Source organism: Alexandromys fortis, unplaced genomic scaffold, assembly GCF_014885135.2.
Source record: "Alexandromys fortis isolate MF-2015 unplaced genomic scaffold, M_Fortis_MF-2015_v1.1 scaffold_122, whole genome shotgun sequence".
Classification (NCBI taxonomy): domain Eukaryota; kingdom Metazoa; phylum Chordata; class Mammalia; order Rodentia; family Cricetidae; genus Alexandromys; species Alexandromys fortis.
This window is the reverse complement of record NW_026068004.1, coordinates 4,496,131-4,518,658: the sequence shown is the minus strand read 5'-3', so window position 1 is coordinate 4,518,658 and position 22,528 is coordinate 4,496,131. Positions and strand designations below refer to the sequence as shown.

The 22,528-nt window shown below is 47.9% G+C and overlaps 1 protein-coding gene across 6 annotated transcripts in view; it reads right to left on the bottom strand.

The window, feature by feature from the left end:
• The window catches only part of Cfap57 (cilia and flagella associated protein 57), a 65,627-nt gene that overhangs the window by 30,609 nt on the left and 12,490 nt on the right, over nt 1–22,528 (bottom strand). For all 6 annotated transcript variants that reach the window (XM_050161397.1, XM_050161402.1, XM_050161403.1 and 3 more), the window contains exons 7-15: nt 17,919–18,058; nt 17,044–17,209; nt 16,358–16,471; nt 11,801–12,013; nt 9,739–9,912; nt 6,982–7,143; nt 2,709–2,864; nt 1,307–1,400; nt 517–707 (exon numbers count right to left, since the gene is read on the bottom strand). In XM_050161397.1, coding sequence (XP_050017354.1) covers nt 517–707; nt 1,307–1,400; nt 2,709–2,864; nt 6,982–7,143; nt 9,739–9,912; nt 11,801–12,013; nt 16,358–16,471; nt 17,044–17,209; nt 17,919–18,058 — 1,410 coding nt within the window. The remainder of the gene's footprint in view (nt 1–516; nt 708–1,306; nt 1,401–2,708; nt 2,865–6,981; nt 7,144–9,738; nt 9,913–11,800; nt 12,014–16,357; nt 16,472–17,043; nt 17,210–17,918; nt 18,059–22,528) is intronic.

Sequence of the window (22,528 nt, the reverse complement as noted above, 5' to 3'; positions counted from 1 at the left end):
CCTCAGGGGTCCATCACCTTCTTACCTTTTACCAGTACCCCACATCCTGATGCCCTGTTACACCTTTGCTTTCCACACAGAACGCAGGGTTCAGACCTTCCTCCCCCTCAAGACAGGGTTTCTTTGTGTAGCCCTGGCTGTCCCAGAACTCACTCTGTAGACCAGGCTGGCCTCAAACTCAGAGATCAGCCTGCCTCTGCCTCCTGAGTTCTGGGATTAAAGTTGTGTGCCACCACCGCCCAGGTCCAAATATTGGACCACTGTAATTGCATTTGTAAATACAATTGGTTATACCTCACCCCTCACCAGATGAGACTGCCTTGAGGGTAGAGACCTTGCGCCCTGTGCCCGCACTGGACTCCCAGGATATAGTGAATGCGGCACACAGTAGCTGCCAGGCAAACGGCTGAACAAATGAGCGGCTCTAATTACCCCCCNCCCCCCCCCCCCCCCCGCCAGCCGATCTGTGCTGTCCTGTCTCTCAGAAAGGGACATAGAGCTGGGGTCCCCCATCACCTCTTCTAGAAGAGTAGTTTTCTCCTGGAGCTTGGCCTCGTAGAACTCGGTCAACTCCTCCAGGGCCTGGCTCTTGGTCTCGTCGTTATCCCGAAGTTGTTTCTCGTACTCTTCCTGCATCCTCTGGGACTTGAGCTGCAGCTCCTGATATTTCTCATATTCCAGGAGCAGCTTCTGGTTGTTGCAACATTCTGGAGAGAGACAGGTGGGTCTGCACGCCATGTGGGCCGGCAGCACTGGACTTCAGTGCACACACGACCCCCCACCCCCGAGTGCTTTCCTGCTCCTCCCATGCCAGCTGGGGCAGTCGCCTCCAGATCCAAGGTTCAAGGCCTGCCTAACTCCTGTTATTATAGCTCAGCAGGTGGTCAAGCTCCCGCACCCAGTTCTACACGGAAAAGTCATTTCTATGAAGGTCCTGGTAGGAGGCATTTGAGGGTTCAGGGTCAGGAAAATGCCCCGAGTATGTAATACAGATTTTACAGTTCCATTTTATAGATGGCCAAGCTGAGCCTTGATAAGGCTAGGTGACACCAGACCACACAGCAAGGAAGTGCTGAGGTTGGGACTTGGCAGACTGTCAGGCTCCGAACCTGAACTTCCCACGGGCAGGTTTGTATTTTGAGGAATGGGCAAATACACAGGAGGGAGAACCGGGGTGAGTTCCAATAAAGTAATACATTCATAGGCAGAGTCACGTTCCCTGACTTCTGCTGTGTGTGAGCCCCTTTCAAATGGGTGTCCCTAAGCTGCCTGTGCCTCGGCCATGTGGGTCCCCCTTGTGGCTCACCTATGTCTTGCAGCTCCCGGGACTGTTTGTCCAGGAGCTGTTCTATGCGTTCTCGGTGGTGGATGTCCTGTTTTTCTTTCTCTGTTTTTAAAACCTGAAACAAAGAGTCGCCTTTTCTCATTTCTACACATTTGTCAAAGGTACCAATAGGACAAGAGCTAATTTTACTGGCAACATCTTAGCTCATAAGTTTTTCTCAAGCCCTTACTTTGCACCAGACACAGTTCTGCTGAGACACGGACACATGGCCTCTTCTATCCACATCCTATTTCACTCTGAAACGTCTGCGCTTTTGCTCTTGATGCACACATGGTAAAATGGACTCGTCGGTGAAGGCTTGGGTTTGGGTCAAGTAGATTTTAAGGAGAAAAATCAGGGATTTATTCCAATCATCTACTGCTGATAGCTGGGTGTGGCGGCGCACACCTTGGCTCCCAGCACTTAGAAGGCAGAAGCAGGGAGATCTCTGTGAGTTCAAGGCTAGCCTGGTCTATACAGTTTCAGGCCAGCCAGAGTTACCAAGTGGGACCCTGTCTCAAAAACCAGACCAAACCAACCCAACCAACCCAACCAACTAACCAACCAACCAACCAACCAACCAAAACAAACAAACAAACAGACAGAAAAACAGAAAGACCCCAGCAACAGCCCAGTTGCGTATGGCTGGCACACGGCTGTCAGTTCGTTCAGGATGTTCACATGTACTGACCTGAGCCAGCCAACTCCGGGCAGCCTGAGGGTGCCAAGCAAGAATCTGGCTTTGTGTTTGGTTTATGAACTGAACTGATGCTCGGTGCCCGGTTGAATGAATTATAAATAAACAGATGAGTAAGTTTAACAGCCAAGGGCTTTTTAACCAAACAGAGCCATGAAGATAAGTTACCAGTACAACTACTCCTTGAGCCAAAAGATGGGCGGTTGGAGATGAGGGGGCCAGGCAGATGGCATAGCATAAAGACAGGCTTACAAATGCTGGGGCTAGGCCTAACTGCTAAGACAGATTTTATTTTTGACAATCTAGAAATCAACACACCTGCCAGGCCCTTCCCTAGCACTCCTTACTTCATATTTTAAAAATGAGTATTCCCTGGTTACAAAAATAACAACTCCCACTGTGGAACATCTGGAAATTCCAAAAGTATATTAGAAACAAAACGTGGGTTAGCCCGAAGAGCAGCTTTGCGGGATATAATCATCCCGCATCTCTTTTCCATGTACCTGCTTTACCTAGCATACCATCCTATGGGAAGCTTTATGCTCTGTCTGCCCTAGACACCTCCTCCAGCACCGGGGCATCACAACTCAATGGTACCAATGCTCTTAGGCCGTGCAGCTGGCCCTGCGCTCATCAACATGGGAGCTGCTTATTGCTGAGGCTGCGGGTCCGGGCTCCCAACCATACCTGGTTTTTCGTCTTTAAGGACTCCATCTCCTGGATGAACTTGTCCGTCAGCTCCTTGATCTTCTCCGAGTAGTTCATATCCTTCAGCCGAAGCTGATACTCGTTCTCCATTTTCAGTTCTTCCACGCGTGTCTTCAGCTCCAACATGACCTGAGCCTTTGGGAGAAGGGAGCAGAATTAAGAGTGCTCACAGAAGGGGGAGTCAAAACACCAAAACACCCTGACATGGGACCTGCTGCTCCTCCTTGCTTCAAATGAAGTTGGTCCCTATTAGAAGTTGTCTCCATTTCTTTTACAAGATATACAGACGGCGGGCAGACACACAAGAGAGTCTTCCTCCATCTTTATAATACGTGCTCAGTGGTCCCACTGTGTGTGCCAAGAGCACTCGTGTATCTTTCAAAGTGGCACAAATGTTACCTATTTGCTGAGACCTACCTGGACCCTCTATTGAATCCTGCTACCCCGCCCCTGTTCTCAGCACAGGCTCCCCTTCTTAGCCCCATCTTATTCTTTATTTGTTCTACAGATTTTGGCACCTGGTGATTACTGACTGCTTCACTTATTATTTTCTTTATTCTGCTGTCTTTTACTTCCATTAGCATTTGAGCTCCCCGCAGGCTGATGTCTTTGTTGGTTTTGTTCTCTGATGTAGCCCAAGCACACAGCCAACACAGAGTAGGTACTCAAGATACTCTCTTTCTCTGTGTGTGCTAACCAAACCTAGGGCCTCACGTCAAGAGTTAGACATCGGGCTACACCCAAACCCCAGAGATACTTGATGAATGTCCTCATGAAGCTCACGGCCTTTTGAGGCAGCCAGATAAACCCATGATTGTAAGTTGTGATTCAGCGCCCAACGACGCGGTCACTGTCCCTACTCACGTCTGCCATGCCTGCGCTGGCGTCATCACCGTTACTTTAATGTAGGCCTCGGTTCTACTTGGCTCCAAAGTCTAGTCGCTAGTGTTTGTTTTCTCTCTTACAAGCAAAGTTTCCTGAAAGTCCTGTAATAGTTCCTGAAGAGCCATTGCTGAAGAATGGGGGAGGGCACAGATGATGTCTTCATGCTCACCCCCCCCAATACACACACCTTGTCTTCACTGGTCTGCTTCCCTTATTTCCATTAGAAGAAGAAACGTGCTACGTTTGCTGCTGTACTCCTAACTGGCACCTGGTATGGACTTAGCATGAGTGGTACTGAGTGGACTTAGCATGGGGGTACTGAGTGGACTCAGCATGGGGGGTACTGAGAGGAGGGCTGCCCACTCAGGGTCCTCCTGTAGTTTGGTGCCAATGGGAGGAAGAGGGAGAGGAGTCTGAGCTTGGAGACCCCTGGAGTGTCGTGTAGAAGTATGGGAGGTGGCACTGGAGGCCCTCCAAGAGCCTCAGCTAGCCTCCTTGAGCTGGCTTTGGTGCTTTGAGGGCTTTCTAACGATGGTGCACAGCACAGAACACATTCGTGTGAGGTGACTAGCTGGGATGTGACTGCAGAACTCAGGCGAGAGGTGTTAGGGCCTTGAGCTGAGGTGGGGAGGAATGGAAAGACTGAGGGAAGAGATACCAGGAACTGTGGTGCCTGGCTGGCGCTGTAATGACGAGAGAGGGCCGTGCTGGAAGACTCCCCAGGTGACTGGCTGTACCGAAGTGCTGGGTTTGGCCTGTCTGGCTTCCAGAGCCTCGAACAGAGGCAACAGCACTGCCAACGTTGGTGAATGCCCGGCAGGTAGGTCAGAGACCCAAGGCCTGTGCTGAACTAGTGAGATATTGTTACAAATGGTCCAGTTTTTGATGTGGGATGTTCAAGGTGCTTGCTCGCTGGCCCTCCACAGTCCGTCTCTATGATGCAGCAGAGTATCTTTCCAGGGTAGGAATCTTGTCATTATACCTCCTGATGGAAGGTCTGCCTGTGGTCCTTCCCAGCAGTTTCCAGTCTAAGACGTGCGAAAGGCCTCTGTGGTCTCCCCGATTCTCTCCAGCTTCCTTCTCAGCAACAGTCTGCTCACAGCTGCTAGGCACATCTTCCCAGAGGCTCCCTCTTTACCCTTCCTCACACACGGCCCACTCCATACAGAAGGCCTTTCCTTCTGGAAAAAGGCACTGGACACGGCTTGCTTCCTCTACTACCACCTGGCCTGGGTGGGGTCCTTCCCTTGCCTTCCCGTGGCAGGGTTCTTTCATAATATCGCGGCAGCTTGCAGCCCTGTTTTGTTTTTCCTGGCTTTTCTCTCAGGCCACAGGCTGAGGGACCCCTCTGTGTTTTCTATCTCTGCACTTTCAGCGATGGAGGCCTGTTGGGTACACAGCAGTTGCTCCTGTTGCCAGCACATGGAGATCCCTGTGCATTCAAATGACTGAGGGGGGGAAGCACATCCCTGGTTGAGGGACAGTTACTTGGAATGTCACAGAATAGAAAGACTGGGAGCTGGCACTGGGGAGAATGTGGACATAGAGAGAGGAGATGGGGGGAGCCAGGAAGAGGTTTGCAGAGATTCATCCTGATGGATGTAAGAGAGGAGAGAGGCTAAGGAACTGGGCCACACACACTAGATGGTTCCACTGTGGTGGCAGCAGTGCTGTCAGGCTTGGCTGGGGCCAGGGGTCAGGGGTTAGGGGTCAGGGGTCAGGGTTGGAGTCAGCCCAGACACTGTCAGGCCTTGAGCTTGATCCTGCATCTCCTGTTTGGCTTCTCTGCCCTCTGGGAAGAATGAGAAGAAAACAACAGAGAGCAGATGTGTTTGTCTGCCACAGGGAGGCTGGGCTCGCCCTCCCTCCTTTCCCCTCCTTTGCCTTTCATAGAGAATGTTCCAGGGCGCTTTGAAAGGTCTGTCCAAGAAACAACAGGGCCCTCTGTCGTGCTGTGCCTTTGCTATCTCTCTCCTCCCCTGACTGGGAGCCCCCAGATCACAGGGCCCCTGTTTGGCTTTCCCAAACACTCATGCTGGGTTGGAGAGATGGCTCAGCCATGAAAGGCTAGGCTCACAACCAAACACTCCTGCCCAGAGCCTAGCCAACCACAGGGAGCACACTCAGTGACTCAGACGTTTTCCTGAGTGGCAATGACAGTGTAGCTCTGGGATTCTCTGAGTGCCGTGAGCGGTGCCCAGGGCTGTGCACTCAGATTTCAGCAAAAGATTTACTAGCAGGAGGGAGGGATCTTTGGTCTAGTGACTGAGAGCATCTCCAGATCCAATCTGGAATCAAATTCTGGTCCTACTGTTTACCAGTACAGTAAGTTTGGATCCAGGACTAAATCTCTTTGAATGAGATTGATCTAAAACCGTTGAGCCATGGGGGAGAACAACAGTACCTTGTTCACAGAGGTATTCTGAGGTTTCTAGGAGAGCTGTGTCACCAGCATGGTGCATGGTTCATGACAAATGCTTTTTCCTTCCTCTCTCCCTCCCTCTCTGCCTCCCTTTTTCTCTTCCTCTCTCCCTCCTTCCTTCCCTTCCCCTCACTCCTTCTCTCTCTCTCTTTTTTTGTCTGTCTGTCTGTCTGTCTATGTAGCCCAGGCTGTCCTCAAACTCATGGTCTTCTTGTCTTAGCCACCTGTGTGATGGGATTACAGATGCCATTTGTGTACATACACTTATGTATGTGGGTGTACATGTATGTTCATGGTGTGTGTGTGTAAGTTGTGGAGTCCAGATGTTGACATTGGGTGTCTTTATTGGTTGCTCTTGAGTTTGTGTTCTGAGACAAGGTCTCTTGTTGGACCCGAGGCTCATGGGTTCAGTCAGGTGGTCTTGCCAATGAGCTCCAGGTCCTCTGGTGTCTCCCACCCCTAGCATTGGGGTTATATACACATGCCTTTGTGCCCAGCTGGGTGCTGGGGATCCAACCTCAGGACTTTACAATTGCCTGACTGATTTATCTCTTCCCAGGGCACACGTTTTAAAATGAAATAATTACACGTCACAGCTACAATCTGGGCATGTGGTAGATTGGTCTTATGAATGTGTACTGGTTATCTTTAGAGTCCCTTGCCATGGTTACCACTCTTACATTGCAGCCGGAAGAAAGCAGGGTCATGGGACTCGAACACAGTATCAGTCAGGGTGGTCATGGCGCCAAAAAACAGGCTGTGGGAGGATGGAAGCAGTAGAGTGGTTGCAAGCAGGCTGGCTTGCTGGCATGGAGCTAGCTGACTGCAGCAGCCAGTGGGTACAGCCAGGCAGGCCTTCAGAGGACCCGAGATGCTGGCCTGAGCCCCCTGAGTGTAGTCTGCTAAGGGATTCTGTGCGCCTCCCCCCTGTGGCCTGGGTCTTACCTTCTCTTCCATGTCTGTTTTAGTCACCAGCACCTCTTCAGCAAAGCCCACCTCCCTCTCTCGTTTGATTCCCCGGCCATCCTTATCGAAGACCCTCCAGGTGAACAGGCAGCCATCCTCAGCCACGGTCAATAGGAACTGGTCATCAAAGGTGAGCATCATCTGCGGAGGAAAAGAGCAGGGAGGAGAAGGTTTTCTGGGGCCGTGGATGCTCAGGACGGAGCTGGCTACGCAGGGGCTTTGGTCCACGCAGCCCTGCACACTTCCCTGGGCTTGCGTGCTCCTTACCAGGAGAATCAGACAGAAGCACCTTGGTGCATCAACAAATTTCTTCACTGATGAGGAAATATGAGGGAGTTGGTGTTTGGGGAGAGGAAATCCCCAGCTCACTCAAAAGCGAAGAATCAAAATGTGAAGCTCTCACAGCATCTACCATGCAGTCAGGGATGAAGCCTTGGTGCCACCACGGCAGAGCGGGAACATTAGTTAAGCCTGTGCTCTTCCTCATCGTGCCTCTGCATCACTTCCAGTCTCACTATGCTAATGGAGTAGAGGTAACCATGGTAACCACGGATCTATCGTTGTGACTATAGGATGCTTTTGTCTCGTCCAACCTGAAATTTGTCTCTTAGCATCTGAGATAGTCCCTAATTGAGTTTGGGAACACAGTGATTGTTTTCCTGCCTCAGTGAACTTGATTTTAATAATCTTATTTTCCTGGGCTTTGGGTTCCTGGCATTGTTGCTGCCCACAAGAGTCTCTGAAAGCTGAGCTGGCTTCTTGACTCCTCTGGAGACTAACTTTTTAAAACTTCCAATTTTCTGCTGTGCTTGTTAACCCCCGGAAGACTGAAGGCTAGCCTGTCTCAGGCACAGCCATACAATTCAGCAAGGAAGGTCAACAAGAGGGGAGCCTTGTCAATCAACGCTCATCAGGACTCTACGAGAGCAACACACAGTCTTCAGCGCTGAGCCGTTTCTCCAGCCTCTACAGTGCATCGCATTTGAGGAGCACTCAATTATATAGAAAAATTCTTGTTGTAATGTTAAAGTTTTAAGAAGCAGGCTGTGAAAGAGTGACCATAAAGTATGATCTTCATTCCAGACACATGTATAATACCTATGAGTCAGAATATGAATGATGATACTACTATAAAGGCCTGACAGAAACATACATAAACATATGTTGCTTCTATAATAAAAATGACCTTACAACAAAATTTAGTAGATCTAGAGGGAAGAGGGGACTAAATCACAGCACTTTACTTTGGTTCCAATGCCCAGGCTCAGTACAGAAATGTGTCATTTTATAATGAAGAATCCTTCCCTAGTGTGTGTAGTACCTACAGGTAAGTGTGGTGGATTGAAGGAGAATGGTGCCCCATAGGCTCATACATTAGAATACTCGGTACCAACAGGTGGACCTATTTGGGAAGGATTAGGAGGTGTGGTTTTATTGGAGGAGGTGTGTTACTGGAAGCAGGTTTTTCCCACCACTGCTCTCTGCCTTGTGGTTGTGGATCGAGACACGAGCCTCAGTTGTTCACTTCACTCTGCCATTATGGACTCCAACCCTTTAAAACCACAAGCCAAATTAAACACTTTTGTTTCTAAGTTGCCTTGGTCAAGGGATTTTATCACAGCCATAGAAAAGTAACTAAGACAGTAGGTCAGTATTGAACTCAGGACATAATTAAAAATCTTGAATGTCTTTCTTGGTTGAGTCTTTGTGCGGTTTTGGTACCAGGGTAACTGTGGCCTCATAAAAAGAGTTTGGCAATGACCCTTCTGTTTCTATTATGAGGAACACATTGAGGAGTATAGGTATTAGCTCTTCTTAGAATATCTGCTTGAATTCTGCACTAAAACTGTCTGGCCATGGCCTTTTTTTGGTTGGATGGTTTTTGACAACAGCTTCTATTTCCTCGTGACTTATAGGTCTATTTATATTGCTCACCTGGTGATGATTCAATTTTGGTATATGGTATCTATCTAAAAAATTGTCTATTTCTTTTACATTTTCCAATTTTGTGGAGTACAGGCTTTTGTAGTAAGACCTAATGATTCTCTGAATTTCCTCAGTGTCTGTTGTTATGTCCCCCTCTTCATTTCTGATTTTGTTAATTTGGATGTTCTCTCTCTGCCTTTTGATTAGTTTGGATAAGGGTTTGTAAATCTTGTTGACTTTCTCAAAGAACGAGCTCTTTGTTTCATTGATTCTTTGTATTGTTTTCTGTGTTTCTATTTTATTGATTTCAGCCCTCAGTTTGATTATTTCCTGTCTTCTACTTTTCCTGGGTGAATCTGCTTCTTTCTGTTCTAGAGCAAGAAAAGAGAACAGGACTATTCACAAAAGCACGCCTCGGTTACTGTTCCCAGGTAGGCTCGATGCCCGTATTCTCAGGGTTAGGTCTAATCGCTTGGCGTATGACTTCCTTTTGTCTGCAGCAGTGGACATCTGCACGTCATTAGTAGGTAAAACTCACCGCAGCTGGGAAATAAGATAGCAACCCAGCTGGGACACCTACAACAGCCGTCCGAGGGCCTATTACTGGGTGTAATTTTGTGTCAAATAATCTCTGGGTGTGACATGGGTATGACTATCCAGCCCAGAGGTGCCCAGTGAATGGGTGACAGATGAAGAGATAAGCAGAGCCAGGAGGAGTGAGGAGAAACAGGCAACACTGAGGGGTTGCCAGGGTAGGAAAGTCTGCGAGGCAGAGCGTGGGCTGGGATTTGGTGGGGAGCCACCTCTCACCTTGGTGATGGGACTAGCATGAGCCTGGTACTCATTGAATTCTTTCTGCAAAGGCAGCGGGTATTTCATGGCACGGATAGTTCCCACGGAAGTGCCCACAAACATCATGCGCCCGGAGTGCGAGATGGTGATGGCCGTATAGATGACGTCAAAAGCCGATATCTCGCGGAGGATCTGGAACACAGGCGGATCTGTTCAGTGGGAGGAGCTGAGCTTTTGTCTCCAGTGGCCCAGTGTCCTCTTTGGGGTGGGAATGAAACTCAGGCCTCACACATGCCGGGCGGTCTCTCCACCACTGAGCTACCTTCCCAGTTCCGAGTTCCTAATTTTATCATTATTCTATTTTATTGAGATAGAATCTCACTGTGTAGCACTGTGAGGCTGACCTCACTGAGACCCATCTGCCCCTGCCTCCCAAGAGCTGGAATTAAAGGTGTGTGCAACCATGTCCATTTGGAGTTCTCAAGTCTTACACAGTAAGTGTGTGTGTGTGTTCACACCAGTATGAGTACATGGAGGGCCATGTGACATTAGGCATCCTATCCTATCACTCTCTGTCGTATTCCTTCGAGACAGGGTCTCTTCACTGACCCTGGAGCTGGACAGATGGCCAGCAAACCCTGAGGATCCTTTTCTCTCAGTCTTGCCCCCATCTGCCCAGCACTGGGGGTACAGGTACACATGGCCCCACCAGGGTGCCGGGACTCAACTCAAGTCTTCGCGCTTGCACAAAAAACGGCTCTTACCCACTGAGTTGTCTCTTTAGGTCTGTTTTTTTCCCCTGACTTATAACCAGTTGTGGGTGTTAGAAACAAGACAAGTGAAAGGGCCAGAACTCTCTTACGACACCGTGGCATTATATCTTTATCTGCTGTAAATCGTCTGGTCTTTACAGAAGCCTGGAGGAAGTGACAGTCACATTCACGACAAGCGAAGATGAGTCACTGAGGCTGGGAGTAACTTGCCTCAGCTCACGGGTGTGGTCAGGGACAGCCTGACTCCACTTTCAGCTCTTGTGCAATGCTGCCAACACACCTCAGGGTGTGAAGAGGATGACAGTCATAAATCTATCCAGGAAGCATTTATTACTGTCCAAACTATGCTCTCAGGGAACTCGCTCATTCCTTCACCCACAACTGCGTATTCAGCCACCCACTCACCGATCCACATCTTTTTTATGATTGTGTGTGTGTTGGGGCGCTCTGGCAGTGCACCGGCTACTAGGGATGTCAAGGGGAGGGGACACAGGCCTGCCCTGGGAAAACATTTTTCTGGTCTAGCTTTGTACAGGCTGCTTAAGAACCAGGATTGGGTCCCTGGGAGTACAAAGGAGAGTCACCCTGTGTGCGCTAAGCTGTTTCTGGTTTATTTGCTGCTGTGGAAGCCATGAGCCTCCTCCCACACCCAAGGTGTCAGCCCATGACAGAAGCTATGGGAAACCCAAGAAGCCAGAGATCAGCTGTCGCTGGGCCAGAGAAGGGCATGAGCCATGTCTGTATGAAGGGTCCATGTTGAGTTCTCTCTGTCCATATGTCCAGGAGCCAAAGGTGGTAATATAAAAATCTAGAGGTTTTGGAGGAACACAGTGACAAGCCTGGGTGACGGCAGCTAACCATAGCAGCGGCTCATCTCAGCTAAGGGCAGAACAAGGGCTAGAGTTCAGTGTAACTGAAAGTTACATTTTAATTAAATTTGTGTATATGCATGTTCACAATAGTGTGTGTGTGGTGGTGGCAGCATGTGTGGTGGTAGTGGTGGCGTGTGTATGTCAGAGAACTCCACCATGTGGATCCCTGGGGTCCACCTCAGGTTGTCGTCAGGCTTGGTGGTTTGCCTAAGAGCGTTTTAGAGAAGTTGTTGATTTCCACGTGTGTGGGTAAATGGAAGTTACAGACAGGAAGCGGAAAGGGCAAGGGGACCCAGAGCTTGAACCATTCGGGAGGATCAAGGAGCATGGCAGGCACTGTCCCGTGAAGGAGAGCTCTCTCTCAGGGGGTCTAGCGGAAGTCCCGGGGTCTGGCTTCTGGCAGCACGGAGACGGGGATGGGGAGGGCGGACTCACCAAAGAATCTGCAATCTCCTTGAGAGTCTGGTCCGATCCCACGGCGAAGATAACTTTGGCATCAGGGGAGACAGTAACAGAGTTGTAGCTACAGGACTTGAGCACGCATTCTGTCTCTCTCTTCCCCGTGGACAGGTTCCATTCATACACAGCGCCATCCGTCCCAGCAGAAATCAGCTTGCTGTCATCTAAGTTCCACACAAGTGAACGAATCTGCAAGGAATGCAGACACACCTGGGTGAGAAGAGCACACACACACACACACACACACACACACACACACACACACACACGGAGGGGATTAACCTGCGGGGGCTCCATTACACTAAGGCAGAATGGGCCTGGGAGAGGGCTGTCTGTAAGCACAAACATGGCTTCTTGGCCACGTTAACATTCTGTTTCCTAAGACGTAAATGTTGTAAGATGCTGAAAACAGTATACTCCCATTCCCTTTTGACTCTAAGAATGCAGATGGACTTGTACTAGCTTTCTGATGTCATTTTATCTTATGTGAATGCATGGTTTGGCTGTGTTTACAGGCATCTGCAGAGGCCAGAAGAGGACGTCAGATCCCCTGGAACTAGTTGGGGTTATGGATGGTTGAGAGCCACCACGTGGGTGCTAGGAAGTGAACTTGGGTCTTCTGCAAGAGCAACAAGTGCTCTCAGCTGCTAAGTCATCTCTCCAGTCCCCTTTGAGAGCCCTTTTAGTTTTGAAATATTCACAGGAAACTGCAAACAATAGCTCCAAGAATGGACTTCTGGGATGGCAGACTGAGGGTATCAGCTAGTTTCCCCAGTGACCGAAGTTAACTGATAAAAATAATCAGAACTTAGGGCTGGAGGTTCCCCATTATAAGGGCCAGGGGAAGACAGGGGTTCTTGCCACCCTACCCCTGTCCTGCAGGTTCCACCCAAATTAGGGGTGCCACTGCCGGAAAAGCAGGTTCAGGGCACCGTGGGATATGGGCTTTGCCTTGGGGAAAGACAGCCACTAAGACAGAGCACTCGGTGGCAACCGGGGACTGACTTTATTTGCAACAGAATCTGGAGACCTCTGTGCTTATGGGCACATCTGAAACAATGGAGACCTCGGTGAGAGAGCAAAGAGGAAGCTGGTGACTATACACAAGAAAAAACCAGCAGAGCGGCAGACTTTCAATAGAGAGATCGTGGGAAAGAGGTGGTCAAAATTTGCTGGGGACTATGCGGCTGTGTGCCCGTGGTGGTGTGCATCCATTGGGCAGCAATGGGAGCAGGATGTGGGAAACACGAAAGCATTTTCCAAGCTACTGGAGGACCCACTGAGTCAGGGGGCTGTCTCTCTGGTACAGGAGGCTTCCATACAATATCTCACCACACACTGCACAGTGAGCTCCTTTGACTCAAGGGCGCCTTCCGAGAATCCAGGCTTAACATGTAAAGTCACGCTCATTCTTGGCAGCATGAAAGACTATGTTCCTGACTGAGGCTGTGCCTTCTCAGGCAGAGCCAGAGAGGGTGCATCCAAACTGTCCATCTCTGCAGACCATAAGGCAAAAAACTGATGGTCTAAAGCAGCTTCCAAGCCCCACACAAACCTAGTAGTTAAGGCTAAAAATTTAAGCAGCTAGGTGGGCTTATGGGAAATCTAAGTGGGTTTATGGGAAATTTATGATTAATAAGTACTTTAGGCCATCCATAGGCAAACTGAAGGCTAAAATCCAAAAAGAAAATGAAAAAAAATATAAGTGAAGAGGGAAACCTAAGCAGGGACGTTAAAGGCTGCACACTGCATAGGAAAAAGGCTTTACGGAATTAGTTCCTCCATTGAGCAAATAAGCTGTCAGTCATCCTACCAACTAACCCGCCCACTGCCAGCTCCTGAGAATATATATATCTAGAATTGCTGCAGTATAGTGCCTAAAACAGCCAGCCAATCAAAAGTTAGGAAACACACAAGAAACAAAACAACAAATCCCTCAAAACTACTGTGCCCCAAAAGAAGATGACAGAAGCAAGCCAGGGGGAAAAGAAAGTGTCCTGAAAGGTGCTCAGACGGATCCAGCAGACAAAGACTCGGAAGCAGCTGATGTAAACACGTCCAAGGGAGTACAGGAGCCACGCTTGAGGAGTTAAAAGAAGCCATGGCGCGTCTCATCAAGTTGGCAATACGAAAAGGGGAGAGCGTTTTTTAGAAACTCTAATGGATACCCTGGGGTTGAAAAGCGTAATTGCCAATGTGAAAATGCCACTAGCGGGGCTCATCGGTAGATCTGAGCAGGGGACCGTGAAGACAGATCAAAACATGCAATCTGAAAAGCAGAGATGTTTAAGAAAAGCTGACAGAGTCCAAGAGAGCCATGGATGACCATCAATTTACACCAGCAAATATGGGTCGGGAGTACCAGGAGGAGAGAGAAAGGCATCAGGGAAAATTATAAATAAGTATGTAATGCTGAAAGCAGTCAAAACTTGTTGAAAAACATGAATACATGCATCTAAGGGCTATAGTACATTTCAAGTAGGAGCACTACAAAGAGATTGACATCCAGACACACCATAGTCAAAACACTGTAAGCCAACGACATGAAAACCTAAGAGAAAGCAGACTGGTCCACACTAGTCCAAGATTACCATTTGGCTTCTATCGGAAAATCAGGAAGGAGACACAAAGGCAGTGGAAGGTTGTCTAAAGCACGGAGAATAACAAGATACACTGCCTTTATGTTCAGCAAAACTAAATTTCCATTTAAATATGAAGAATACATTAGTTAACCCCAAGATAAACACAAACTGGAGAACTGACTGCCTAAAAACCTGCCTCTCAAGACTGCCAAAGGAAGTTCTTTAGACCACAGGCAGTTGATCTCTGATGACAAGATGATATCACAACCAGAGAAAACACAGTTGGTAACTTCCCAAGCCACTCAGAGACACTGTGATTGCGTGTTCCATTTTCTGTACTCTCTAATATATGGAAAGTTCATATTAAAACTTTTTGCAGTTATACTTATCTGTTTTTCTTTCAGCTTCTTTAAAATACACAATAAAGTTAGATAAAGTAGTAATCAAAACAGGGTATTATAAACCAGGTGTGGTAGCACTTTTGATCCCAGCACTCCAGAGACAAAGGGAGGTAGATCTCTGTGAGTTTGGGGCCAGCCTGGTCTACACAGAAAGTTCCAGGCTAGCCAGGGCTACATAGTGAGGCCCTGAATCAAAACCAACGAACCAGCCAACCACCTCAATGTACTATAGGATGTGTAATGAAATAAGATACAGGACTGGCAAGATCGACTTTTTAAAATAAAATATACAGGGCCAGTAGTTGGCTTAGGGGGTAAACGAGCTTGCTATCAACTCTGACCACCTGAAGATGATTCCAGGGACCCACATGATAGAAGAGAGAAACAATTCTCCAGATTACCACACTCATGGCCCCCCACACAATAAAAAGTTAAACATAAACAAATAAAATACATACGGCACAACAAAGGGTAGAATCGGATGGACCTATATGGAACATTTCACTGGAGCTAAGTCTAATAATATCTGAGGTCAAAGTGTTTATTTTTGAAGTTGTTTTCCTCCTTTAGCCGTTAACACAGTGGATTGGGCTGGTTGTTCTTCTATGTCAAACCAGCCTTGCATTCCTAGGAAAAACCCCACTGGGTCACAATCTGTAACAACTGTAAGCTGCTAGGCTTCAGGGCTCCTTCACGAAGGGTATAGATCTGCAGTCTCCTTTCTTCTTTCAGACCGTTTTGTCTCATCTTTGGGTTAGGGTGATACTGAAAATACTGAAAATGATTTAATATGCATTACACTTCTGTCATGGGGAAGAAGTTGTACAGAACCTGAGTTCCCTTTCCGTGCACAGCGCACCAAAGTCTGCCTCCCTTTCTGGGTCTGCCTACTTCTCCCTGATTGAAAAGTCATTAATTCAAAGTGTTGCCTCTGATTCCAGGTGAACCACAGATTTATCCCTCTCTCCATATATGTTGACCTGGCTCCTATTCTCTTTAACATTTGCTTTTCCTCCTTTTTCTGTAAGGAGCCAATCTCCTGACCCATTGGCTCCCGTGAAAGCCACTGAAATGGTGAAAATGGTTAGACCCATTGAAGCTAGTTTCCTCTTCCATCTTAATCCTGTCTTCACCTCTAAAAGACAAACCTTAGTTATTTAATGGACTCAATAAAAGGCTACCAAGGAAGACACAGAATAAAATCTACAAGGTGCCCCGTAAACCTCTCCAGTCTCAGTTCACCTGTGTGTCAGCCTGGATACCCATCCCCACAAACTCTTCAGTGCCTTCACACTTCCTGCCATCTGTCTGTGGGGTTTGTATTCTCATATGCAATGGCTGTCACCACCAACTCTGTCTAGGTAATCCCTACCCGCTCTCCCAGGACCAAGCCTTCGCAAGCATCACAGCCTCAGTGAAGCAACCCACAAGCTTTTGTTGCATTAAACCAGTTGCGATTTGTATTTTGTGAGTCCTCTCAGGAAAGGAGTCCCCTTGGGCTAGCACAGTGCACATCTCAGTGCCCCTTGTTACCCTGGCCACTCACTTACCTTCCCCGTGTGCCCTTTCAAGTTGGTGATGTTCTCCAAGCTCGTGGTAGTGAAAATGTGAATCACGTTTCCGTTGACTGCAGCGAAGAGGTGACCTCCGTTGCTAAAGGCACACTATAGGGAGGGAGGGCAGAAAGAGGGGAGCATCTGAGTGGAGGAGGCTGGGGACTCTGGGTGGGGTGGGAGTAGGAAAGGGCTGTTTCCAGACACCACTAACGACCCTGTAGCTCAGCACCAACATCCTGCCGCTGCCTTGTCTACTAGTGGTTACACTGCTCCCATCACCGAGCCTCAGGGCGTCTGCAGAAGCTCTGCTTCAGGCTGGGGAGAGGGGGAGATGCTTTACCATCACTGTTGTGCTTCTTCAAGCCACCTGAGATAAAGCTGATGGGCTGTAACTGCATCTCACTGGTGACACTGTTTCCTCGGCTCCTCCCAGTCTCTGCTTTTACTCTCTCAACTGGGATGCTCATCTTGGGATTGCTTTTCTGCTCTAATCTTAATTGAGATGCCCAGCCTGATCACAGATGGAATCCCACAAGGCTTTAGGTCCAGCAAAATGATTTTGGTGGGTGTAGAAAAGCGCGGGCAGAACCGTGCACTTCACGAGTTTGGTGAGAGAGCACCGGCTGCTGTCTTAAGTCCCCGAAGTGCCATCAGACAGACTTTGGTCCCACAGTCTTTACCTCCTTGCAGCCTCTGACAGAATATTCTTTGAAAGGGCGGATATCATCAATGAGCAGGTTCATCAGGCGGAGTTTGTCAGCAAAGCCCACCACGATGAAGTGTCCCGACGGGTGAAGGCTGATGGTGTAGGCCTCTTCTTGGTACTCCTTAAATAGCTCCAGGGTGCTGTGAGAAAGAGCAGTTCCTGAGTTATGAGCCGAGCTCCTAGCCCTGTCGAGCCCCCCACTTTATTTGCTTTTGTGTATCTGAGCTATTTCATTGTTTGCAATGACTGTTTTCTGGGCTCCGGTTGCTGAAAGATAATAATAATTGCACGGAGTACAGCCAACATGGAAAGTAGTCAAAATACCATACACAAGCCCAGCTGAGAGTCCGAGAATTACAAGGACTACACAAATCATTTCTCCCAGCAGCCCTTTGTACACAAGAGTAAAGCAGAATTTGGGTGCAGTCTGGGTTTGGAGATCCTATTAATGGTAGGGGGCTGGGGTGGCTGGGGCAGTGAGGAGGAGGTAGAGGAGGAGCCAAAGGTCTAGAGAGATCCTGCAGCAAGAGGAACTGGGGAAAGGAAAGGGATAGGAGAGCAGAGGGGACAGAGGCATTAATGGACAATGGTGAGCTATGTGGAGTGCTTACCTCTATGTTCCTATGGTCTAGAGCAGTGTCTGGCATATAGCAAACATTTAATAAACCAGAGAGTAATTTTCTAGCCACGTGAGACTGGGAGACAGGTGACTAATTTGATAAAAGGCTTTTCCAGCTGGATGCTTTTAGTTGTTGAATTGTAAACCTCTCTAATTAAAACACTCTGCACAAACAGGCTTAATGATCGACATTTTGTACACACGACAGCAGCAAGCCTTTCCCTCCTTACTTTGATTCGTAATTCCAGATGCGGACGGAGCGATCCAGAGAACAGGTGGCAATGAGGGGTTTGCGGATGCAGGTAGCGAGGCCAGTGATGGACGCTGAGTGCAGCGGGTACAGCAGGTACTCGAAATGGGCAGGCTCTCCCTGGAGAAACCGCACGGAAATGAGATTCAGCAGGGTGAGCGGAAGGATGCCTATATCCTTCAGCGTGAATTATTAGTACCTGGGAACCTCCACGCTAAGGCAAACTGTTTTGATGTTACATGTGGTTTTCCTAAGATACTGTTATTTTAAAATCCTGGTGAGGCCATGGAACCTATAGGAGAACCTATTATTGCCCATTTTCCTCTGAACTAGTATAATCTCTAACTGCATTCTAAATACTAAATACTGATCCTTATACCCACAGGTAACACAGCTCTCATTGACTTTGACTGCTGTCAAAGAATCTTCTTTGTTTGCATACAACGGAGAATATTACAGAAATCCACAATGGTTAAAAGGCAGAGAATAACTGACCATGCTGTGCCCACATTCAACTATACATCTACAACACAACCCCCACACCCCACATTTGAGGCTCAGGGACCATCACAGAAAAGGAGACAGAAAGATTGTAAGAACCAGAGGACCAGGATATGTTCTTTGAGATAGTCTCTTCTTAAAAAAATAAAAATAAAAATAAGGACAGGCTGGGTGTGGTGGTGCACGCCTTTGACTCCAAACACTTGGGGGGCAGAAGCAGGCAGATCTCTGTGAGTTTGAGGCTAGTCTGGTCTAGTCCAAGCTAGTCCAGGACAGCCAGGGCTACACAGGGAAACCCTGTCTCGGAAAAAAAAAAAAACAAAATAAAACAAACAAAAGGACAGGATGGGGGGGATGTAGGGGACGGATCTGGGAGGAGTTGGGGAGAGAAATGGGGAGCAAATATAATCAAGATTTGTTGAAATCTTTGAACGATTACTAAAATATTACACACACATACACACATATAATTTTCGGGGCTGGAGAGATGGCTCAGTTGTTAAGATCACTGGCTGCTCTCCCAGAGGACCCATCTTTTAGTCCCAGCACCCACATGGTAGCTTGCAATGGTCTGTAACTCCAGTTCCATGGGATCTGATGCCCTCTTCCTACAGTACCAGACGCACACATGGTATATAGACATACGTGCAGGCAAAACACCCCTACACATACATAAATAGTTTTAAATTTTATTATTTTAATGGCAACATAAGTCTAGTGTCCTAAGGCTTTAAGCATTTTGAGTCTGTGGGAACATTCGTGTGGCTTTGAGAGTAACACTACAGACTGCGCATCCTTACATATAAGTCCTTATGTATCTCTCATCGCTTCCTTAAGAGATGTTTCTGGGGGAAGGGGTGGGGGAAGGGGAGAGGGGGAGAGAGAAGGGAGAAGGGAAAGACTGGGGAGAGCTTGGGGGAGTGGGAGGGTGGAGATGGAGGAAGGGTGGATATAGGAGCAGGGAAGAAGATATCTACATTAAGGGAGCCATTTTAGGGCTGGCAAGAGACTTGGCTCTAGAGGGGAATTCCAGGTGTCCACGGGGATGTCCCAAGCTAGGCCCTTGGACAGCAGAGGAGAGGGTGCCTGAACTGGCCTTAGCCCACTATCACACTGATGATTATCTCGAATATTACCATAGAATCTTCGTCCTGCGAAGGATGGAAATAGAGACAAAGACCCTCATCAGAGCAATGTACTGAGCTCCCAAGGTCCAGTTGAAGAACAGAAAGAGGGAGAAGAGAAGCAAGGAAATCAGGATTGTGAGGGGTTGGTCCACCCACTGAGGCAGTTTGCCTGTTCTAATGGGAGCTCACCAAATCCAGCTGGACTGGGACTGAATGAGCATGTGATCAAACCGGACTCTCTGATTGTGGCTGACAATGGGGGCTGATTGAGAAGCCATTGATAAAGGCACTGGGACCTGTTTCTACTGCATGTACCCGCTTTTCGGGACCCTAGTCTATTTGGATGCACAGCTTCCTAGGCCTGGATGTAGTGGGGAGGGCCTTGGACTTCCCACAGGGCAGGGTTCCCTGCCCTCTCTTAAGGAGGGAGGGGGGAGGAGGAGGGGGAGTGGGGAGGAAGTGTAAATTTTTGAATGGAAAAATAAAAAAAAGTGGGAAAAAAAAGAGATGTTTCTGGATAAATGCTATGACTGGTTTTGTTTGTTTGCTTTTGAGGCAGGGTTTCTGTGTAGCCTTGGATGTCTTAGAATTAATTCCATAAGCCAGGCTGCTCTAAACTCACAGGGACCCCACCTGCACTCACAAATGCTGGGATTAAAGGCGTGGGCTACCAACACCCAGCCTGCATTGAATGTTTTTAAGCATCTTAACAAGCAATGCCAAATTTCTCTCCAAAGAGACTGCACTTATTATGTGATTTCCATTAGCACATGAGTGTTGGGTGTGTGGTCCGGTAGGAGGCATTTTCTTTGGTGACAGAGGGAAGAGATGGGTGGAAAACCGAATGAGGTGAACACACACTAGGGCTGTTCCCAAGCCAAGACAAAGGCTGAGATGACAATTCCCACCTACTCCGGGGCTTTCCCTCTCATGAATTTACACACACCGCTCCTCTCAGCATTCCTGTCTGAGACAGAGGTGCTGTGCCTCTGTTAATCCTTTCGCCCCCAGTATGGCTGACAACAGTGCTAATTCTTATTAGCTTTTCAACATACTCACACCTTTTTTTGTTTGTTTGTTTATTTCACAAGGGAAGCAATTATTTTCTCCCTCTAGGCCCAGTAGCTGTGGAATGACGGGACTAGCCCAGGAAGCTCACTGGTCTCCCTCAGAATCCGTGGCCAGGAGCCTCCAGTGGGGATTTAGGATGATCTGCTTATGCTCTGCGATGCGTTTCCTTTTTGAATTTCCATGGTGACTATTTCATACTATTTTATCTTTTTAAGATTTATTCATTTTCATTTCATATGCACTTGTGTTTTACCTGCATGTATATCTGTGTGAAGGTGTTGGATCCCCTGAATGTTACAGGCAGTTATGAGCTGCCATGTGGGTGCTGGGAATTGAACCCAGGTCCTCTGGAAGATCAGCCAGCGCTCTTAACCGCTGAACCATCTCTCCAGCCCCATATTTTCTCTTTTCAGACCTCATGGTTTGAATAGGCTCATGTGTTTGAATACTTGGTCCCAACTAGTGACACTCTTTTGCCACTGTGACCACATACTGTGTGATTTTGTTGATATGCAGTACCCAGAATAAGCAAATCTATAATCTATAACATAGATCAGCACTTGCTTAGGACTGCGGTGAGGGGGAAGGTGGAGGGCGCCAGCTCAAGGGTATGGTATGGGCTGTTCTCTTTCTGAGGTGATGGATAGCTCCTATAATTACAGTACTGCTTGTTCAACGCTGACCAGTGACGCTACTATAAACCACCACTGGGCTAGAGATGCAGCTTAGTTGGTAGAGTGTTTGCCTAGCATATACTTGAAATCCTGGGTTTGAGCCCCAGAATGGTATGAATGGGAGAGGTAGAGGCAGGAAAGTCAGAAACCATTCTTACCTACTAGGGCTATATGAGTCCCTGTCTCAGAAAAAAAGCAAAAACATCAATTAAAACATCCCCCAAAATATGACTGAAAAGGATATGTTAAAACTGTCAGCTGAGATTATAGGTGGTCTGTAGTAATTATTTTGTTTGTTTGTTTATTTGTTTTAACAAATAAAGCTTGCCTAAAGATCAGAGTGCCAGAGTTAAGCCCCTAGAAACCAGGCAGTGGTGGCACACATCTTTAATCTCGGTATTCGGGAGTCACACCTTTTTGATCCCAGCACTAGGGAGGTGGAGACAGGAGAGACATGTCTGGGTGGAGAGAGGAATACAAGGCGGGAGGAGACAGAAGCTCAGTACAGTCTTAGGTTTCCATCTGCAGTGGAGACAGATGAAGTCTGGAGATGCAGTCTGAGGACAGGGTCGCCCCTTTGGTCTGAGCACTGGTAGAGGTAAAAGAACTCTCTAGTGGCTGGTCTCTTCTGCTTCTCTGATCTTCAGCATTAATCCCTATATCTGGCTCTGGGATTTTATTATTAATACCAATTGGAATTCATGCTACAGTGGTCTGTTTTCTTCCCTTTATGTGTTTGAGTCCATGCTGCTAGGGGACACAAGTCTGAACTGCTGTTTTACTGATGAAGTGTGCAGCGGGCAGTGTGAGCTTCACCATCCACGGTGCTTTCTGGTTATGACGTCTGGAGTGTTTTATGGTCGTTTCCTTTGCAATTCCAAAACAAGACAAAAAAACCCCAACAACCATGAAGATTATATACACATCTTTGGGCTGTGAATAGATATGATAGTAGATTAATTTCCTCGAAAAATGCAACTTCTAGCGGGACATGTGGGATTTTTGATTTTGATAGGCAACATCAAGGCTGCACGTCGTCCCCCCTCCCCCCACCAGAGAGTTTCTGCACACTCAGGTTTTCTGTTTGCTTGGATTAACAGGGTGCATGAACCACACAACTTTGTGTGAAACTCTATACACATGGTGAGCAGCCTCGGATGGGTGGGCATCTATCTCAGTGTGGACTGGAAGGGGACTCTGATGCCCCTGGAGGAAGC